The sequence below is a fragment of the Marmota marmota genome, unplaced genomic scaffold (genome assembly GCF_001458135.2).
Source record: "Marmota marmota marmota unplaced genomic scaffold, marMar, whole genome shotgun sequence".
Lineage (NCBI taxonomy): Eukaryota > Metazoa > Chordata > Mammalia > Rodentia > Sciuridae > Marmota > Marmota marmota.
Window position 1 is genome coordinate 367,751 of NW_026000075.1, and position 16,648 is coordinate 384,398.

At 43.5% G+C, this 16,648-nt stretch overlaps 1 protein-coding gene across 2 annotated transcripts in view; it reads left to right on the forward strand.

Annotated features, from left to right (window-relative positions):
* The window catches only part of Mcf2l2 (MCF.2 cell line derived transforming sequence-like 2), a 255,029-nt gene that overhangs the window by 237,621 nt on the left and 760 nt on the right, over positions 1-16,648 (forward strand). Inside the window, exons 27-31 of one of the 2 annotated variants that reach the window (XM_048814212.1) lie at positions 2,229-2,262; positions 4,272-4,369; positions 15,757-15,845; positions 16,213-16,328; positions 16,404-16,648. In XM_048814212.1, the coding sequence (XP_048670169.1) occupies positions 2,229-2,262; positions 4,272-4,369; positions 15,757-15,845; positions 16,213-16,328; positions 16,404-16,539 (473 nt within the window). In that variant the 3' untranslated portion in view covers positions 16,540-16,648. Of the gene's footprint in view, positions 1-2,228; positions 2,263-4,271; positions 4,370-8,111; positions 10,920-15,756; positions 15,846-16,212; positions 16,329-16,403 lie in introns of those variants that run through there. The other variant, XM_048814213.1, reaches the window with a different exon arrangement.

The window sequence follows — 16,648 nt, forward strand, 5'->3', positions numbered from 1 at the left end:
GCCGCGGGGCGATTTGCTGAATAAGCAGTTACCCTCCGTGCGACAAACCTCTCGCGTTTGAGTCCCCGTAGCCGATCCTCGTGCGATGGAAATCCTTCCTCCAGGTTCCGGAGCACCCCACTATTGCTGGAAATTCCTAACAAGATATCCTTTAGCCGTCCTGACTTGTCATACTCCCACACAGTGAAGCAGCACATGGGGACAATGCACTCCCCTCGCCGCCATCTTCCTTCTCCCCAGGAATAAGATTTTTTAAAATTCTGTGCATGTTCATTACAGATGCAATTTTTTTCCAAATATCTTCTGTTTACAGTTGGTTGAGTCCATGGAGGGAAGAGATACAGATCCAGAGAGTCAACTGTATATTTTAGAATGAGCTTGTCAATTTCTGGGGGGAAAAAAACTTGCTGAGATTTGATTGGGATCACTTTAGTGATCTATAGGTCAATTGACTTTTTCCACAATATTGAGCAAAATCTACAATTTAAATCTTAACTGAATATCCCCTGATTAGCCCTGGCCTGTAGTAAAAAAGACACATTTGTTTGGAAGGTAAAAATGTATTTATTCAGCTAAAATTCAGACACACATTTCCCAGACCCTCCTCAAGGCCTGGCACCATGCTCTCTAGGTTATGACAGGAAGGTAAAATCCAGATAATAAGCTAACCAGAACCAGCATGTAGTTTCCATTAAAAGAAAAGAAAGAAAAAAAAATAAAACCCTGAAAGCCCCACAGTTGTCCCAGTCCCTTTTTTCACAGATATGCAAACTGAGGGTCAATTTTACCAGTGACATTTCACACGGGCTCTAAGAACTCGGAAAGGCCCACAGTGAAGTGGGAGGCAGAGCCTTGAGCTGGACCCTGTGAGGAGATGAGACTCTCAGGGGCAGAATAGAGACTCAGGGGCACCCAGGCAGTGGGGGAGGGTGGTATGCAAGTTCCAAGTTCAGGAATGTCAAGAACATCGGCCCCTTGTATATGTCTAGCACTTCACAAAGATCTGACATAGAACCATTATCACCCTATAGCACCTTTCATCCTTAGGGATTCTTGGGCCTAATAATTCTATGCAATGAGCAAGGCATAAGATACCTGGGGTTATGGGTGAGAAGGACACTGGGAGCCAGGGAGGGATTGGAGACAGCCTAGCAGCAGAGGGCATTGTATCCAAAGGATGTTATGGAGTCAGAGTTTGGTCAGGGAAGAGGAATGTTTAACAAATGCATGGGGAGAGGTCATAGAGGGAGATGGGCCCTGTGGTTTGGGACGTCTTTATATGTGGCATGATGGGATGGTCTAGGGGGCTGTGGGGAAAGCCCACGAGGCAGGCAGCTTTGTGATAGCAGCACTTAGGTGGGATACAAGGCAAGGTAGAAACCAAGTCCACAGTTCCATCCTAGTCACTGGGCAACATGTTCTGGTCACTTGGATAATAAAAGATGCCTCTGGAGTCCTTCGAAGACCACAGAGCTGCCTCCAAGGGAGAACATATGCAATGGTGATTTGAATCCTGGCTTGAGAGGTCATGGGTGGAGTTGGAAGAAATGCCATTGAGATGAGAGAGTAAGCCTCATATATCAGGTGGAAGAGTTCAGATTTTAGGCTGTTGTAGGCTACAAAGGGGCAGGCAGGTGGGGAAGCCACTCGAGTTGAGATGTGTTATTTTTATTACACCTAGGATGACATCCAAATAAAGAATGTGATTCTTATTACTGTCCAGAGGTTTGTAATCTACCCCTCACCTGGTCATATACTTTGGGTTCAAGTGGAAAAAATAAGTACTTCACAGGCACACTGTTTAGTTCTTAATTCAGTACTAAGGGAGCTAATTGTTGAAATATGGATGGACCCAGAGTCCAGGCACAAAGGGAATCCAGCAGGATGGGTGGGAGAAACAATGGCTACCGGGGACAGGCAAGCCAGAAACTGTTTCTGAATAAGTAGGAAAATAAGATTAAGATCTATACACGGGCTGGGGTTGTAGCTCAGTGGCAGAGCGCTTGCCTCTCACGCGTGAGACCCTGGGTTCAATCCCCAGCACCACATAAAAATAAGTAAATAAAAATAAAGATATTGTGTCTATCTACAACTAAAAAAAATTTTTAAAAAGCTCTATACACTTTGATATATTTTATAGTGTTCTATATATACGTGTATGAAAAATCAATATATACAATCCATTCAAAGTAGCTTAAATTTGAGAGTGTTGTTTTGCTTTGTTTCAGGCCAAGGGAATCTACAGTTTGAAGCAACCACTGGGTGAGTAGTGGTTTTATTTTGTTTGTTTGTTTGTTGTTGTTGTTATTTGTTTGTTTTATTTTGTTTTGTTTTTTTAAGAAATGTCAAGGGGCTGGGGTTGTGGCTCAGTGGTAGAACACATGCCTAGCATGTGTGAGGCACTGGGTTTGATTCTCAGCACTGCATATAAATAAATGAAAAAAAAATAAAGGTCTATCAACATCTAAAAAAATTTTTTAAAGAAATATTAAATGCTATGGACAATTCATATTGATTTTGCATAATTCTTCTTATAGAATTTTTAACATTGAACGTGCTTGAATAATTTCCAATCTTAAAAAAAAAAAAATTCAGTTCCCTGACCCCACTGCCAGATAAAGGCAGCTTTTCCAGTGCTGACTCACTGGGCCATCAATTAAAGTGATACCTGCCACTTTGAAACCTCCTTTAATTGCTGCTGCATCTATTTGTTTGTTTGTTTTTAATATTCAAATGAGAACTTCCAATTCTACTCCTATTTTCATGTGCCTGCCTGTCCTTCTTTGCTGAGTGGATACCAGTATCCTCTCACGTTAATTCCTACAGCTTCCCTCTCTCCACTAAGAGCTCTTCTGGTCACCACTGTCCTCTCATTCCCTCTAGTCTGCAGGAGGATGCACTTACACTCCCTTCAGGAGGTAAACTTTCTCTGTAATTCCTCTCCCTGGCCAAGGCATGAAGGAGGAACCCACTATGTGTTTCCTGAATAAACCTTAGTCTGTGATCCAGTTTTGATACAGGATCCCACTTAAATTTTTTAGGCTCATTTATCCTGCTCCTAATGGAGCTGCCCAAAGAGATGACAGAGGTGGGAGTCAGTGAAGGCTCTAGAAACCAGCAGAGTTTCTCTCCCTGCTCTTTGCACACACGATCTTATGAAGTACTCTCTAATTACACCATTTAGTGGACCGTTTTATAATTTTATGATGTGTTTTTCTCTCTACTAGACCATAAATTTCTCTAGGGCATGGAGGTTGTCTTGTTAGTTTTAGCTTCCCTTGGGCCTCATATACAAGGGCCTGTCACTTGTATAGGTGCTCAGTAGATGTTTAGTGAATGAAAGAACTCATTGAAGCATCAAGTGAAGCTTGCAAACTACTCTGTAAACAAAGTTGTGAGGAGGGGCAGTGCCAAGGTTTAGCTCAGGCATATCTCATTTTCTTGGACCTCCTGTGTCTAGTAGGTGTTAGATCTAATCTAATCCAAAAGACTTGGTACAACAGTTTGCATTTCAGGCCAATAATCAGGAGAGGAGGGAACTGCAGTGAGCTAGTGAAACAGTTTTTGGGAATCCAGAAGGGGATTTCTCCTCCTTACCTCCCCACCTTTAAGATTTGCAGCCATGTAGGGCGCAAAGGCACACACCTATAATCCCAGTGGTTTAGGAGGCTGAGGCAGGAGGATCATGAGTTTAAAGCCAGCCTCAGCAAAAGTGAGGCACTAAGCAACTCAGTGAGACCCTGTCTCTAAATACAATACAAAATAGGGTGGAGATATGGCTCAGTGGTCAAGTGCCCCTGAGTTCAATCCCCAGTACCTCTCCCAGCCCCCCAAAAAAGAGTATTGTGAGTTCAAATCTAACCTCAGCAACTTTGCAAGGTCCTAAGCAACTCAGTGAGATCCTGTCTCTAAAAAAATAAATAAATAAATACAAAAAAGTGCTGGGACTGTGGCTCAGTGATTAAGTGCTCCTAGGTTCAATCCTTGGTACCCACCCACCCACCCTCCCAAAAAAAAAAAAAGTTTTGCAGACAGTTAGAGGTTAACTTTATTATCCAACAAGAGGTGTCCTTTGAACATTCCCTTGTTGGATGTTACCATAGAGTTGGGGCAGATCTTAGATCACAGGTAAAGGAGGAGAGAGAAGTTGCACCTGGAGACTTAAGACCAGGGATAACCTAGTGCAAGCCAATGCTGCTCTGCCTGGTAGAAGGAGGAATGCAAGTGCTGTTCTCTCCCATGATTCAGTGCTCCTCTGTATTTCTCTAAAGCAAAGGCAATGGAGTGGAATGTGTTCCTGGGACTGAAAACACAGATAGAGCTACAACTAGCAAGGAAGAGCCAGTCTCCAGCACTCATGGAATGAAAGGTAGGACCCAATGGAGAGCAAAGCACAGAAGCAGGGTGACACTGCTACTGAGCCGCTGGGGAAGACACCCGAGTCCCGGCCCTCCCTTAGAAGTAAGAGGGAGGAGAAAGAACAGCATCTACACCCTTTATGTGGCATAAAATCAATTTCCTGCTGTTCATTTGTGGTGTTCTAATTAGGCCAGAAGTCTCACATCGAGAGGTAACTCCTCTATAGAGGAGCTACTCTGTGAAGGAGTAGTTGTTGCAGGTAAGAGCAGCACCAGAAGGTCTGTTCTTTAGAAGCAAGATGTGTGGAGGCACTTTACTTCTCGCTCTCTCCAGGAATTTTGAATTTTGAATTTTGCTGCTTCCCAAAACTCTCTGTGGAAAGATTCAGAGCTCTTGATCCAGGTACTTTCCCATAGGATATCACCTCTAAGCACTTTGTACATCAATTTCCTACAGGCAGAATTGGGTGCAGGACGAAAATTAAATAAATAAGTAGGTGTATAGTCATTTTTATATTTCCTATTTTAAGGACATCACCGTAGGTTATGGGTTCATGGGGCTTTGAATATGTTATTTTATCATCTTATCTTTTCCTAACTATTTAAACTAAAGATAATCATTTAAAAAAATAATCTTCTGCTTTATGCTTCCTGTCACTGCCCATAGTGAAAACCTTGGGAATTTAATATTTAAAGTTTGGGCTTTTGGACTATGTCTCCATCAGCTCAGGTTGCCAGAAACAAAATGCCACAGACCAAGTGGCTTAAAGAACAGAAACTTCCTTTTCACAGTTCCAGCGGCTGGAAATCTGAAATTAGGTAACAGAATGCTTGGTGCTAGTTGGGGGTCCCCTTCCTGGATGGCAGAGGGGTCTCTCCTCACTGTGTGCTCATGTGACCTCCACGTTCAGTGGGTCAGGGCAAAGAAGCAGCTCTCTGGTGTCTCTTCTAAGGGCACTGATCACATATGACCAAGGCCCTGCCCTCCTGACCTCATTAGGTCCTCTCACCTCCAAAGGTCCCATCTCCAAATACCACCACATGAGGCATTAGGGCTTCAACATGTGAATGGGTTGGAGCATGAACATTTAGCCCATAGCAGACCATTTGTGATTAACTTGGTGCAATACAAAGTATGTCTTCAGGCACATACTTTATTTTACAATGGCTGCTAGAAGAAGTATTAGTTCAAAATGTACTTACTGAGCACTTAGAAAGTACAAAAGTCATTAAACAAGCCCAGACCCAGAACCCCGTTTCCACTCCCATCTACCCCAGGCCAAGACTGAATAAGTTTCTTCTTTAAGCTTCTGGACTCTTGGATGTTAATGAGCATGAGTAGCAAATTAAACAGGAAGAAGTCCACGTCATGGAGAAATCAGATGTTCAGACTTGGTCAACAAATATTAATAGTAATGCCATTTAATAAGGCAGTAATTGTCAACTAGGGTGTGTTTGTGCTATAAAATTTTATATTTAGAAAATGAAAAGCGACCTGTTTTCTTCTAAGGACAAACCGGGAAAATAAGGATTGAGAAAAATCTTGGTTCTAGAATATGGTGTATAAATCTTTCGTTAGGCCTAGTCTTCCATGGGAGGTGGCAGGAGCTCTGGGAGGTTGGAGGTTTTTGTTTTATTTTCCTGTGGAAATTTCAGGTTGGCTTGTGAAAAGCTTTTTTTTTTTTTTTGAAGGAAAATAAAACTGAATTTATATCTCCTAAGTAACTGGTCGTATCTTCTAACACTGTCTCATATTTACTATGGTGGTTAGAGGGCGTCACATTCCAGTTTCCTCTTACTTTGAAAAACTCAATGTGAGGTAGGATGCCTGGTGTTGGGCTCCTGTTTCAGCTGGGGCCCAACAGACCAACAAAATATGTTGGCACTTCAGTTCTCAACCTATTAGGTTGTTGATTTAATAGGTGACTTTTCAGATTACTGGGACTTTAAAACACTGAACCTATGAAAGCTAGCCAGGTCATAATGTATGTCATGCTCATGAGGTGTTTTCACAAAAAGATCTTTATGAGCTGATCTGTTTGAGGATAGAAGGGTCAACAATAACAAAGATGTCCAAATATGATCACCAGGAGATATGAACTAACATATAGATTTATAATTCCTCTTTTACCCAGATCATAAGGATGAGGATTATCCAAGTGCCTTCCTTCCTTTCCTCTCTCTCTCTCTCCACTAACTTAAGGTCATTATGCCCAAAAGGCATGGTGTGAGCAGAAGAAAGAAAGGATGACTTTTAGTGTGCACTTGATTTGAACTGTGTCTGAACATGTTCATGTATATCTGTGCACACTCAGGCATACACAACTTTCAATATTAGGAAGGCTGCCTGGTTTCAGGGGACAAAAAGGTGGCAGTAGAATGACCAATGTGTTGATATAAGCTGAGATGACCTTTCACTAATTAGGCTCATGAAAACCAGTCAGCTCTTGAGAAGATTGGCTGACACCATAAAATCAAAAAATATACTAATAATTCAGTTGGGTTGTGAAAAGTAGCCTAAAACACAAAAACACTACATGCGGGTGAGGCTGTGGAGCAACAGGAACTCTCATTCATTGCTGGTGGGAATGCAAAATGGCTTAGTTACTTTGGAAGACAGTTTAATAATTTCTCACAAAACAGAATATATTCTTTCCATACAATTCAGCATGCATGCTCAGTATTTTCCCAGGGGAGTTGAAAACGTATGTCTCTACAAAAACCTGCACACAAATATTTCTACATGCTTTTATTCACATTTTGCCAACCCTGGAAGCAACCAAGATATCCTTCAATGGGTAAACAGATAAACTGGTATATCCAGTCAATGGAATATTATTCAGCACTAAAGAAATGAGCCCTCAAGCCAAGAAGAGACATTTAAAAAAAACCCTAAATGCATACTATTCAGTGCAAAAGGCCAGGTCTGAGAAATCTATAATTCATATGATCCCAGCTTTATGACATTTTAGAAAATTCAAATTTTTTATTATCTGGAGATGGTAAAGGGATCATTTGTTGTCAGGAGTTAGTGTGGAAGAGAAGGATGAGTATACAGAGTGGGGATTTTTAGGACACTGAAAATATTCTGGTGTGATACTGTAATGGTGGATACATATCATTTGTCCAAACCCATAGAGTGTGCATCACCAAGAGCAAACCCTGACGTAAGCAATGGACTTTGGATGAGTACGAGTGTCCATCAGCTTCACCCCTCTGGTAATGATGGTGATGGTAAGGAGGCTAGGCATGTGTAGGGGCAGGGGCCTTATGGAAAATCTCTGAACCTTCCTCCACATTTTCTTATGAAATTTTTTCTGCTTAAAAAAAATAGGAGCCTTCATAAAGACTTTCTTCATATAGACCACATGCACATTATTGTATTAGACAGTGTTGAAACCTGCCCAGCTCCTCTTTATCAGGCTGGTACGTCCATTTACTTCCCAATTGCTTTGAGGTTAGCTGATGATATCTCACAGTTGTGCCCTTCTAAGAACTGCCCTCAGCTGACGAGAGCTGTCTAGCCAGGAAATGCCTGTGAGGCTACATCCTCCCCCAAGGGTAGCTTGTGGCCCACAAATGGGTTACTAGTTCAGGGTACAAAAGCCAACCCTCTGTACCAAGATAACACCCTTGTGGTCCCATGTGTGCTCTAGCATTTCTTAGGGGATTGGGCTGATGCTAGACTTCAGCCAAACCCACTTCTATGCTTACTTCTTCCCTGCCCTGTTTTCTGCCCTCACTGTCTTACAGGTTTCATCTGAAAGCCCTTTCTCAATAACACACTTGCACAATCTGCTTCCTGACCTAAGACAGTACAAGAGAAATCCAAGAAACAATGGGACTCTGGTATTGGGTCACCTGCTGGCAATTAGTAATAAGGACCCCATCAGTGGTGTTAACAGAGTATTGAGAGTCCTGATCCCTGAAGTGCTGTGGTTCAATTGCCTGGACCTTCACCTGTGGTGAGCTGGGATCAGATATAGGTGGGCAGTGACACGCCAGCTGGTGCTAGGTCTTTGGAGAGGATGGTGGAATTAGGAGTCTGCTGCTAAGTAACACTGAGGCACTGAAGATAAAGGGACAGACCCACATTAGTCACCAATTTAAAGCCCATTGTGAGAATCAGAGGGCCTCCTTGCCAATGTTCAGCTCCTCATCTCCAGGCAGACTGAGCTGAAGAGCCAATGGCAGAATTTAAGAAAAGGATACATTTTCAGGCAAGGCAAATCTGTCACTTGGTCATTGGGGATCCTAGCCAGTAGATGAGGAGACAAAGTCAGGTCATGATACGTAAAAAGGACCCTAAGCATTGAAATGAGAATTCTAGGTCCATACCCTTTATCCCCTGGATAAAGCGATGACCTACTCCCCCTTATTAAGAGAGAGACCCTCTCCTATCCCCCCAGGACTGTACAGAACCTGCAGATGAAGCATGTAAGACAATGTTTGCTCTTCCTCATGTTCTCCGTATCTCCCTTCCAAACCCTTTCCAGAATAGAGACTAGGATGGGCATTACAACATGACCTGACCTGGGGTAGAAGCACATGGACCTATGGTCATGAGCTCCAAAGGCAAAGATCTTTGAATTATGCTTTAGTGCCCATCTAAGAAGATCCATTATAGAAAAGGTACCAAAAGACCAATCCAACTGGACAATTTGGACAGTAGATGTCAGCGAGCTTCCTTCATGGCACCCTAGAGCCTAAACCATGGGCTCCTAATACAGAAATCTTGATAGCAGAACTGGAGGTTGTGCATGGGCCCTGCAGTGTGGGCTCCCTGTCATCAGCACTGCTCTGGGATGTGAGGACCATCTGGCTACAATGTGGGTCCCTGGTTCCCATGGGTACATGGTTCACCAGGATTGATCAGGCTGATCTTGCTTGCCAGGTGGGTGTCTCCTTACTCCTTCACCACTCCACATGTGTCCCTTATATATTCAGTTGACAAAGATGACCTGCTCTCATAGAGGAGAGATGTTCTTTAGTCAGAGTTACAGGGGTAACGGTGCTTCCCTGCTAGAACATATAATTTGTAGGATAATAAAATAGTCAAACTTTCAAGACTCTGACTCCAGACTCATCCAAATGAGGGTCTGTATAAGCAAGGCTGCTTTTCTTTATTAAAAAAAAAAAGTCCTAACTAGCTGCCAGCCTGTTAAATGTCCAACCTGCTAGAGAGATCCATGCTGAGCCCTCAGTATGGTACTATTAAGAGAAGTCGATTTCTTCAGCCCCCACCAGGCTCAGGGGCACAGTGTGTAATATTGCTTTCATCAAGGGATTAAACATGGACATATGACCACTGAAATATGGTCCCACCACCCCATTCAGAAGTGATTGGCCTGATAGAGGAGTGGAACAACCTTTTAAAGGCAAGGCAGAGCTGCAATTTTGGACATGGCACTGTGGATAGGGAGTGCCATCCTTCCGGATGCAGTATGTGCCTTGAACTGGTGGCTACATTATAGGGCTTAGCCCCAGTAGGTAGAATATATGAATCCAAGAGCAAAGATATCATGCTTGCTCATTATCACTCCTAGTGACCCACATGAGGGATTTGTTCCCACTTATCCCTGCAATTTTAGCCTCAATGAGTCTAGAGGTCTTGGATCCTAAGGGAACACTTCCACTAGGGAACATGGTAAAAGTCCTACTTAGCTTAAAGCTACATCTGCCACCTGCTGCTACAGTTGGTCATTAGTTTGGATTTTGCCTTCAATTCATCACCTTCCTCCTACTCATGCTAGACACCCTGACCCCTGCTGCCCATCAGGCACTTCTACTGATGGCATCCAGTCCGAGACTCATCCCTGGCTATAGTTCTTTTGCTCACCAATGCAGTGACAGTGGGCATGGGAGCACTGAGAGATGTCCCAATGATCACCTCTCTGCCTCTCCCAGACAGCAGTCTTACTCCTCCCCATGGTCAGGATCAATCCTCCCTCTGGTGTGACAGCTAGTTTCTTTGCCTGCCAGCCTACTGGCATGAGGACAAAGTGATAGGGCTCTCATGCTACTAGGGGAAGAGTCTGGGTGGGGCAAGGAAGAAAGGTGGAATTCACCTAAGGACTGACGCAGTTCAGTAGTGGGACAGTCACAGAACAAGCGGGTGTGCTATTTCTGATGCCAGTAGTTGAACAGCCTCTTTTTGGCCCCTGACTATACAAATTAAGGAGTTAAATGAAAATTTGAACTCTGAATTCACTGTTGTCCTGGATTTGCAGAGCCCTGGCCATATGAAAAATCATAAACTGAGAATAAGCTTTTTGCCTCATAGGCAACCGAGGAAGAGCCTCTGGACAGACCCCAGAGAGCTACAGGCCCCTCCTCAGGCTTCTCTTTAGGCACCCCCCCACACCCCCGTCAGATCCCCAGGGTTTCGAAGGTGGCAAATGGGTTATCTAGTATAGTACATAGGGGTTGTTTCTTTGCTAACTTTTGTGACATTTCCTTTTTTGGCCTAAATAAATTATTTGCTTTCATCATTATTATTATGATTCAAAATTATTTCATGCCCTCTTGTAAATTGATGAATAAAGTAAGTTCTAGCAAACAGTTCTTTCTAGTGAGATTGTGGGTTATTTTGGATATATATAACCAGCTAGCTTGATTTTTTTTTTTCTGGTTACAAAAAGGAATACACATTCAGGCTATCAAAAACAGGAAATACAGAAAAGTACAGATGAAGATTCAAACTGGATATAACCACTATATAAATCTTTCCAACTTTGTGTCCATAAAAATGCGTGCTTTTACTGATGTGATTCTGCAATCTGTATATGGGGTAAAAATGGGAGCTCATAACCCACTGGAATCAAAGTGTGAAATATGATATATCAAGAACTATGTAATGTTTTGAACAACCAACAATAAAAAATTTAAAAAAAATATATATATATATATATATATATATATATATATATATATATATATATTAATAGCAGAAAGATTAGTAGAGGAGAGGAAATAAAACGGGGAGGGAGGAGAAGAGAAGGGAATCACTGAGGACTGAATTAGAGCAAATTATATTCTGTGCCTCTATAATCACTTCAGAATGAACCCTACTATCATGTAAAACAAATATGAACCAGTAATAAGTGAAAAAATGTTCTGTCTAGGATACTGTTTATATAATCTGATGGGAAGGGGGTGGGAGTCCACACAATTATCTTAAGAGGGCTGTGCAATCAGAGATACTTAAAAAATTGCCTCTAAGTCATATATATGCCTTGTATGCTACTATTTTTAATATAAAAATATAATACTGAATTAACAATTAAATCAGCTCACTTAGAAATTAAAAAAATGCGTGCTTTTTAAAAAATGGAACCATACTAATGTTTGCATGGCTTTATATTTTAGTCTTATTGAAAAATTCCCATTGAATCTGATGAAATGGGCAAGGCTTAGACTAGACCCAATGAGACATGTCAGCTTGTCCTTCACCCTTACCCCCACCATTGGGCTTCTTCCAACACTGAATATCCAAGGAAGCTGGTTTCTGAGCTAGGAAGTGATTTCCTAGCTGGGACGTTTCTTTGATCTCAGCTTAAAACAGCTCTAAAAGTCTAAGACTGCCAACTCAGACTGCCCTACAAACTGAAAAGAACGTTGACAATAGAAAATACACTTGGGGGGAAAAAATGTGCCTTGAGACCTTGAGGAATCTGAAAGCAATTAACTGAATGCTTAGGAATGATTTGCTTCCTCTTAGCCAAAGACCATTAGCAAATAAAATAGATGCTTCAGCTGTAGACTAGTCTGGATTGATTGATTGACCTACATTTACACTTTGGGCTGCCAAACAAAAAATCCTAATCCAGCCTAGTACCCTGGGAAACATTCTGGCACTCTCTCCTCTGTGAGCTCTGGAAAGTGAGTAGTATGATCAGGCAGAAGGTGACTCATGAGTTAAACCCTAGAAAACAGAAACCTTGGTTAGCAGCACAGCATAATCCTGAGGTTTTACAGACCCAGGCTCAAGACCATCTCCATCTTTTTGAATAAATTGTTTAGCCTCTTTGGGCTTAAGTTCTTTTTATTGTTTATTTTACAAAAAGTAGACACACATTAAATGAGATTAAGCGATTAAATGAGATGAAGCTTTTAGGCTGTGCCCAGTTTTCTGTTAGTATATGATCATTAGCACCTACTTACTGTACATCCAGGGAAGGGAATGGAAGGTCAGAGGCTCAGGCACTGCCTTAGGGCAGCTCCCCACCGCTCCCAGACCCCCAGGTGAAAATAATGTGCTTTCGTTCATGTGATAGAGATGATGCTTTAAAAGTTGTGCCTAATTGTAAGGAATAGAGAAAAATCTAGTTTGGAAGAGAATAGAATAGAATTTACTCATTTAATATCTTCACGGTATTAGCTGCCGCTGAACTAGCAGGATCTATATTGGTCCGTTAGTGCCATCCAGTGGACAGCAAGGGAAAGGCCATGATTTTGCCTTGGAAGTCTATAATTTACCAAAAATGTGTTTTCTGATGAGGATAACTTAATCTCACTAATAGGTTCTCTTGTTCATAAATTTCATTCAATTTTCTTAAGCAAAATCAAAACCTTGGAATTCTAAACACTAAATGCTAAAACTAGATTCATTCAGGGTTTATATGATGTGAGCTATGAAGATCATCCACTAGTGGAAAAGACACTACTCCCCAGTCCTTATCAGCATGAATTTTCATGGGCCACCTTTTCTACTCTTGTTGTCCTTCCCCACCCACACTCTTTAGATGTATTCTGCTACATGAACTGGGAGGGCCTTGGAAGCTTGGGGAACACTGGCCCAACACAGTGCAGGACCTCAGCTAGGACTAGTCACTGTATGCATTTTCCAAGAAGGAACATATCACTTAAATTTTTGCTGTAATCAAATTGAATATTTGTCAAGAGTCAGTGTGTTGGTTTGGTTCTTCAGAATGTGTGTGTGTGTGGAATAAAATCATGGCATTTGCAGGTAAATGGATGGAGTTGGAGAATATAATGCTAAGTGAAGTTAGCCAATCCCCAAAAACCAAATGCCAAATGTTTTCTCTGATATAAGGAGGCTGATTCATAGTGGGGTTGGGAGGAGAAGCATGGGAGGAATAGATGAACTCTAGATAGGGCAAAGGGATGGAAGGATAAGACAGGGGGCATGGGGGTAAAAAAGATAGTGGAATGAGATAGATATCATTACCTAAGTACATGTATGAAGACACAAATGGTGTGAATATACTTTATATACAACCAGAGATATGAAAAATTTTGCTATATATGTGTAATATGAATCATAATGTATTCTGCTGTCATATATAACAAATAATAATTTTAAAATTTTAAAACAAAACTGTGTGTATGTGCTGTTTCTTTTTAAAGCTGTTTATTACCCTATAATCTGTTTCCTCTCCTGAGTGTTTCTGAGAATGAGACAATGTCAAACAAATTGTCCCCAAATTTGAGTAACAGTAGAATACTTGGAATGCCCAGAGCTGCTCCAGAGAAGCTTTATTCAGTATTATTGTAATTATTATTAGCACTAATTATAACAAGTGTTACTTTTTTAATTCATGTGATTACCAGGTATTTTACTTCATTAACATGTTAGCTAATCCTCGTACCAAGACTGCATAATAGACATTATTATTCCTTTTTTAAAGATTAAAAAAAAACAGATTTAACTTGCCCAAGGTCACACAGTTTGTGAGTGGAAAAATCAGAATTGCATTCAGGTCTGGCTGGTTCCAAAGTCCGGGCAGTGGGCCTCTCATGTGTTCACCCACACACATGCCTATGACTGGCCAGACCCCCGAATCTGAGATTCTGGACCCTCAATGCTACCAGCTCCTTACTGCTGACCCCATGACCCAACTCCAGGAGAGGATTAAATATGCAAGTGATTTAAGCTAGAACAAAAGGCAGCTCAGGAACCGGAAAGACCTGGATGAAGGAGGAACATCATCTAGGAGCCAGGACCCACAGCTCCTGACCCCACTTTGGGCCTTGAGAAGTCCCCACAGGTCAATTACCACAATTGGTTGCCTGTGAGCCACACCTTCCTCCCCAGGACTTTGCCCCCAGGACCTTCTCCAAGGTTTGCAGGTTCTAAGAATTCCAGGTTTCTTCCAGGAGCCACCAGGATAGAGCGTGAATAGGGCATTGTCTCTGCTGCCCAGAGCCCAGGGCCACAGATGAGGACACCCAGAGCAGCTGCAGTTTGGGACTCGCCCTGGAAAGGCTCTGGTGACTCTCACCCACTCCCACAGCACTTCTCCTGCTTTGCCTCTAGAGCAGAACTGAGCACACAGAAATGGAGTAGGATGCAATAGATGAGGCCATCACACCAAGGGTGAATATTGTCCAGGAAGCTGTTGTTTTACTTTTGTAAATGATTTGATACATGATTGTTACATGGCCCTGCAGGAGAATGAGGGCAATTGATCACCTCACCTCAGGTGCCAGCTGCCTGCAGAGTGGCTGGAACTCACCAGGCCTCTCAGTTCCCATCCTGCCCACCTGGGCTGTGGGGGTTCCAGGCTCAGCCAGGCCTCTGAGCCAGGCCAGGGTCACCATCCAAACCTTCCAGCAGAGGGCTCTGTGGTCCCTGGCAGCCCCTGCAACCTCTGAGGCACTGGACCCTGGAGGCTCAGCCCTTCAGGTTCCCGCAGGGGGTGATGGAGGACACAGCTCCCTCTCCCTCCATCCCTCCAAGACTCCCTTGCAGACCTCTCAGGAAGACAGTCACTCCCCTGCCCTCGCTCTTTGCTCCTGGCATAAGGAGACTCAGGGATAGACGACCACCCTAAAGAGGAGTCATGCGAGTCCCTACAGAGTTGTCTCTGGATATTGGAGGTGGGGCCCATCCCTGAGCCAGTCCCTGACTCACTCCCCATATGTGTGCTGGTTGTGTTCAGCTATGTAATAAATTTCCTGAACCTTAATAGCTTGAAACAAACACTTATTATCCTGGTTTCTGAGTTACAACTCAGCTAGGAAGTTTTAACCCAAGTCTCTCATGAGGGCCACAGAAGCTGTAGGCCTAGGGCTGCAGTTCCTGATGCTCCCCATAATTATTTCACCCCAAGGTGCCATTTACCCTGCAGTGTGTCTGGAATCTGTCTTTAGGTTCTTGGGTTGCCTCCCAGCACTTTTGAGATGAGCCTTCACAAAACCCCCTGAGACTCTTCTTTAGGGTAGTCATTCAACCCTGGAGTCCCCTTATGCCAGAAGTGCAGTGAGGATGAGGAAATAACATTTTGCTGAAAGATGGTACAATGCCTTATGATAGAAGTTAGAGATGGGGTGGAAGTGTCCCTGAGACAGGCACTGCCTGCTACATCCTGCTATTGGCAGAGGGATCATCCTCCTCCCTCAAAGGGGCTCAAATCCTACCCTTTCCCTCCCCAAGGCTGCTCCAGCAGGGAGTTTGTCTCCACGGAAACCTTTGAAGGTGGTGAAGGTGGCGGAGATATGGACAAGGAGAGCAGTGTGCTGAGTGTAATTATTTCCTTCTTGCATCTTTTCTAATCTCCCTCATTTCTATTCATGGGCTGCTCCTGCCCCTTCTCCCTCTCCTCTATTCCCTCTCTTCCTCATTTTTCATAATTGTCCCATCAAGACCAGGTCTAATCAGGAAGCCTAGATCACTGGACCTTCAAAGTGTCTCTGCACCCTCCCAGCCCTGCATGTCCCCACATCACTGTCTCTGGCAATGTGCTGGTTTGGGGTCAGGAGGGACTGCAGCTGGGCACCCCAAAGGCACAGGTGGGAGATCTGGGGTGGGAGAGGTTCAGTGGGCCTTGCCGGGGCGGAGCACTGCCCCCACTGCTGACTCTGAGGTGTGTCCCTGTTCCCATCCTTCCAGCTCTCAGGACTTTTCCAGTCTGAGGACAGTTATGAAACCTGTTCCCCTAAAACGGTTTCCCTGGAGAAAGGAGAAAACACCGAGGGAGGAACAGAAGAACGTGATGAGAAGAAAGCGTGAGTGTGAAAGTGGGAAGAAAGTTAAGCCGATCTGTTGCCAGGGCTTCTCTGACTTTCTTCTTGGCATTTCAGGGCACCGAACAGCACCGAGGGGAGCGCTGGGGTGTCCCCTGGCCTGCCCTCTCCTGCGGGGGAGACGACGGATGTCCAGGCGCAGGCAGTGCGGGCGATCGCAGCAAGCCCGAGACTCTCCTCCACGGAGAACTGACCCTCATCGCAGGCTCCCTTCGCTCCGCGGCCGCCAGTGCCATCTGCATCCCGGGGAGGGGCTGTCGTGATGCGGACGAACGCCGCGCGCTCCTTCAGCAGAAAGCAGC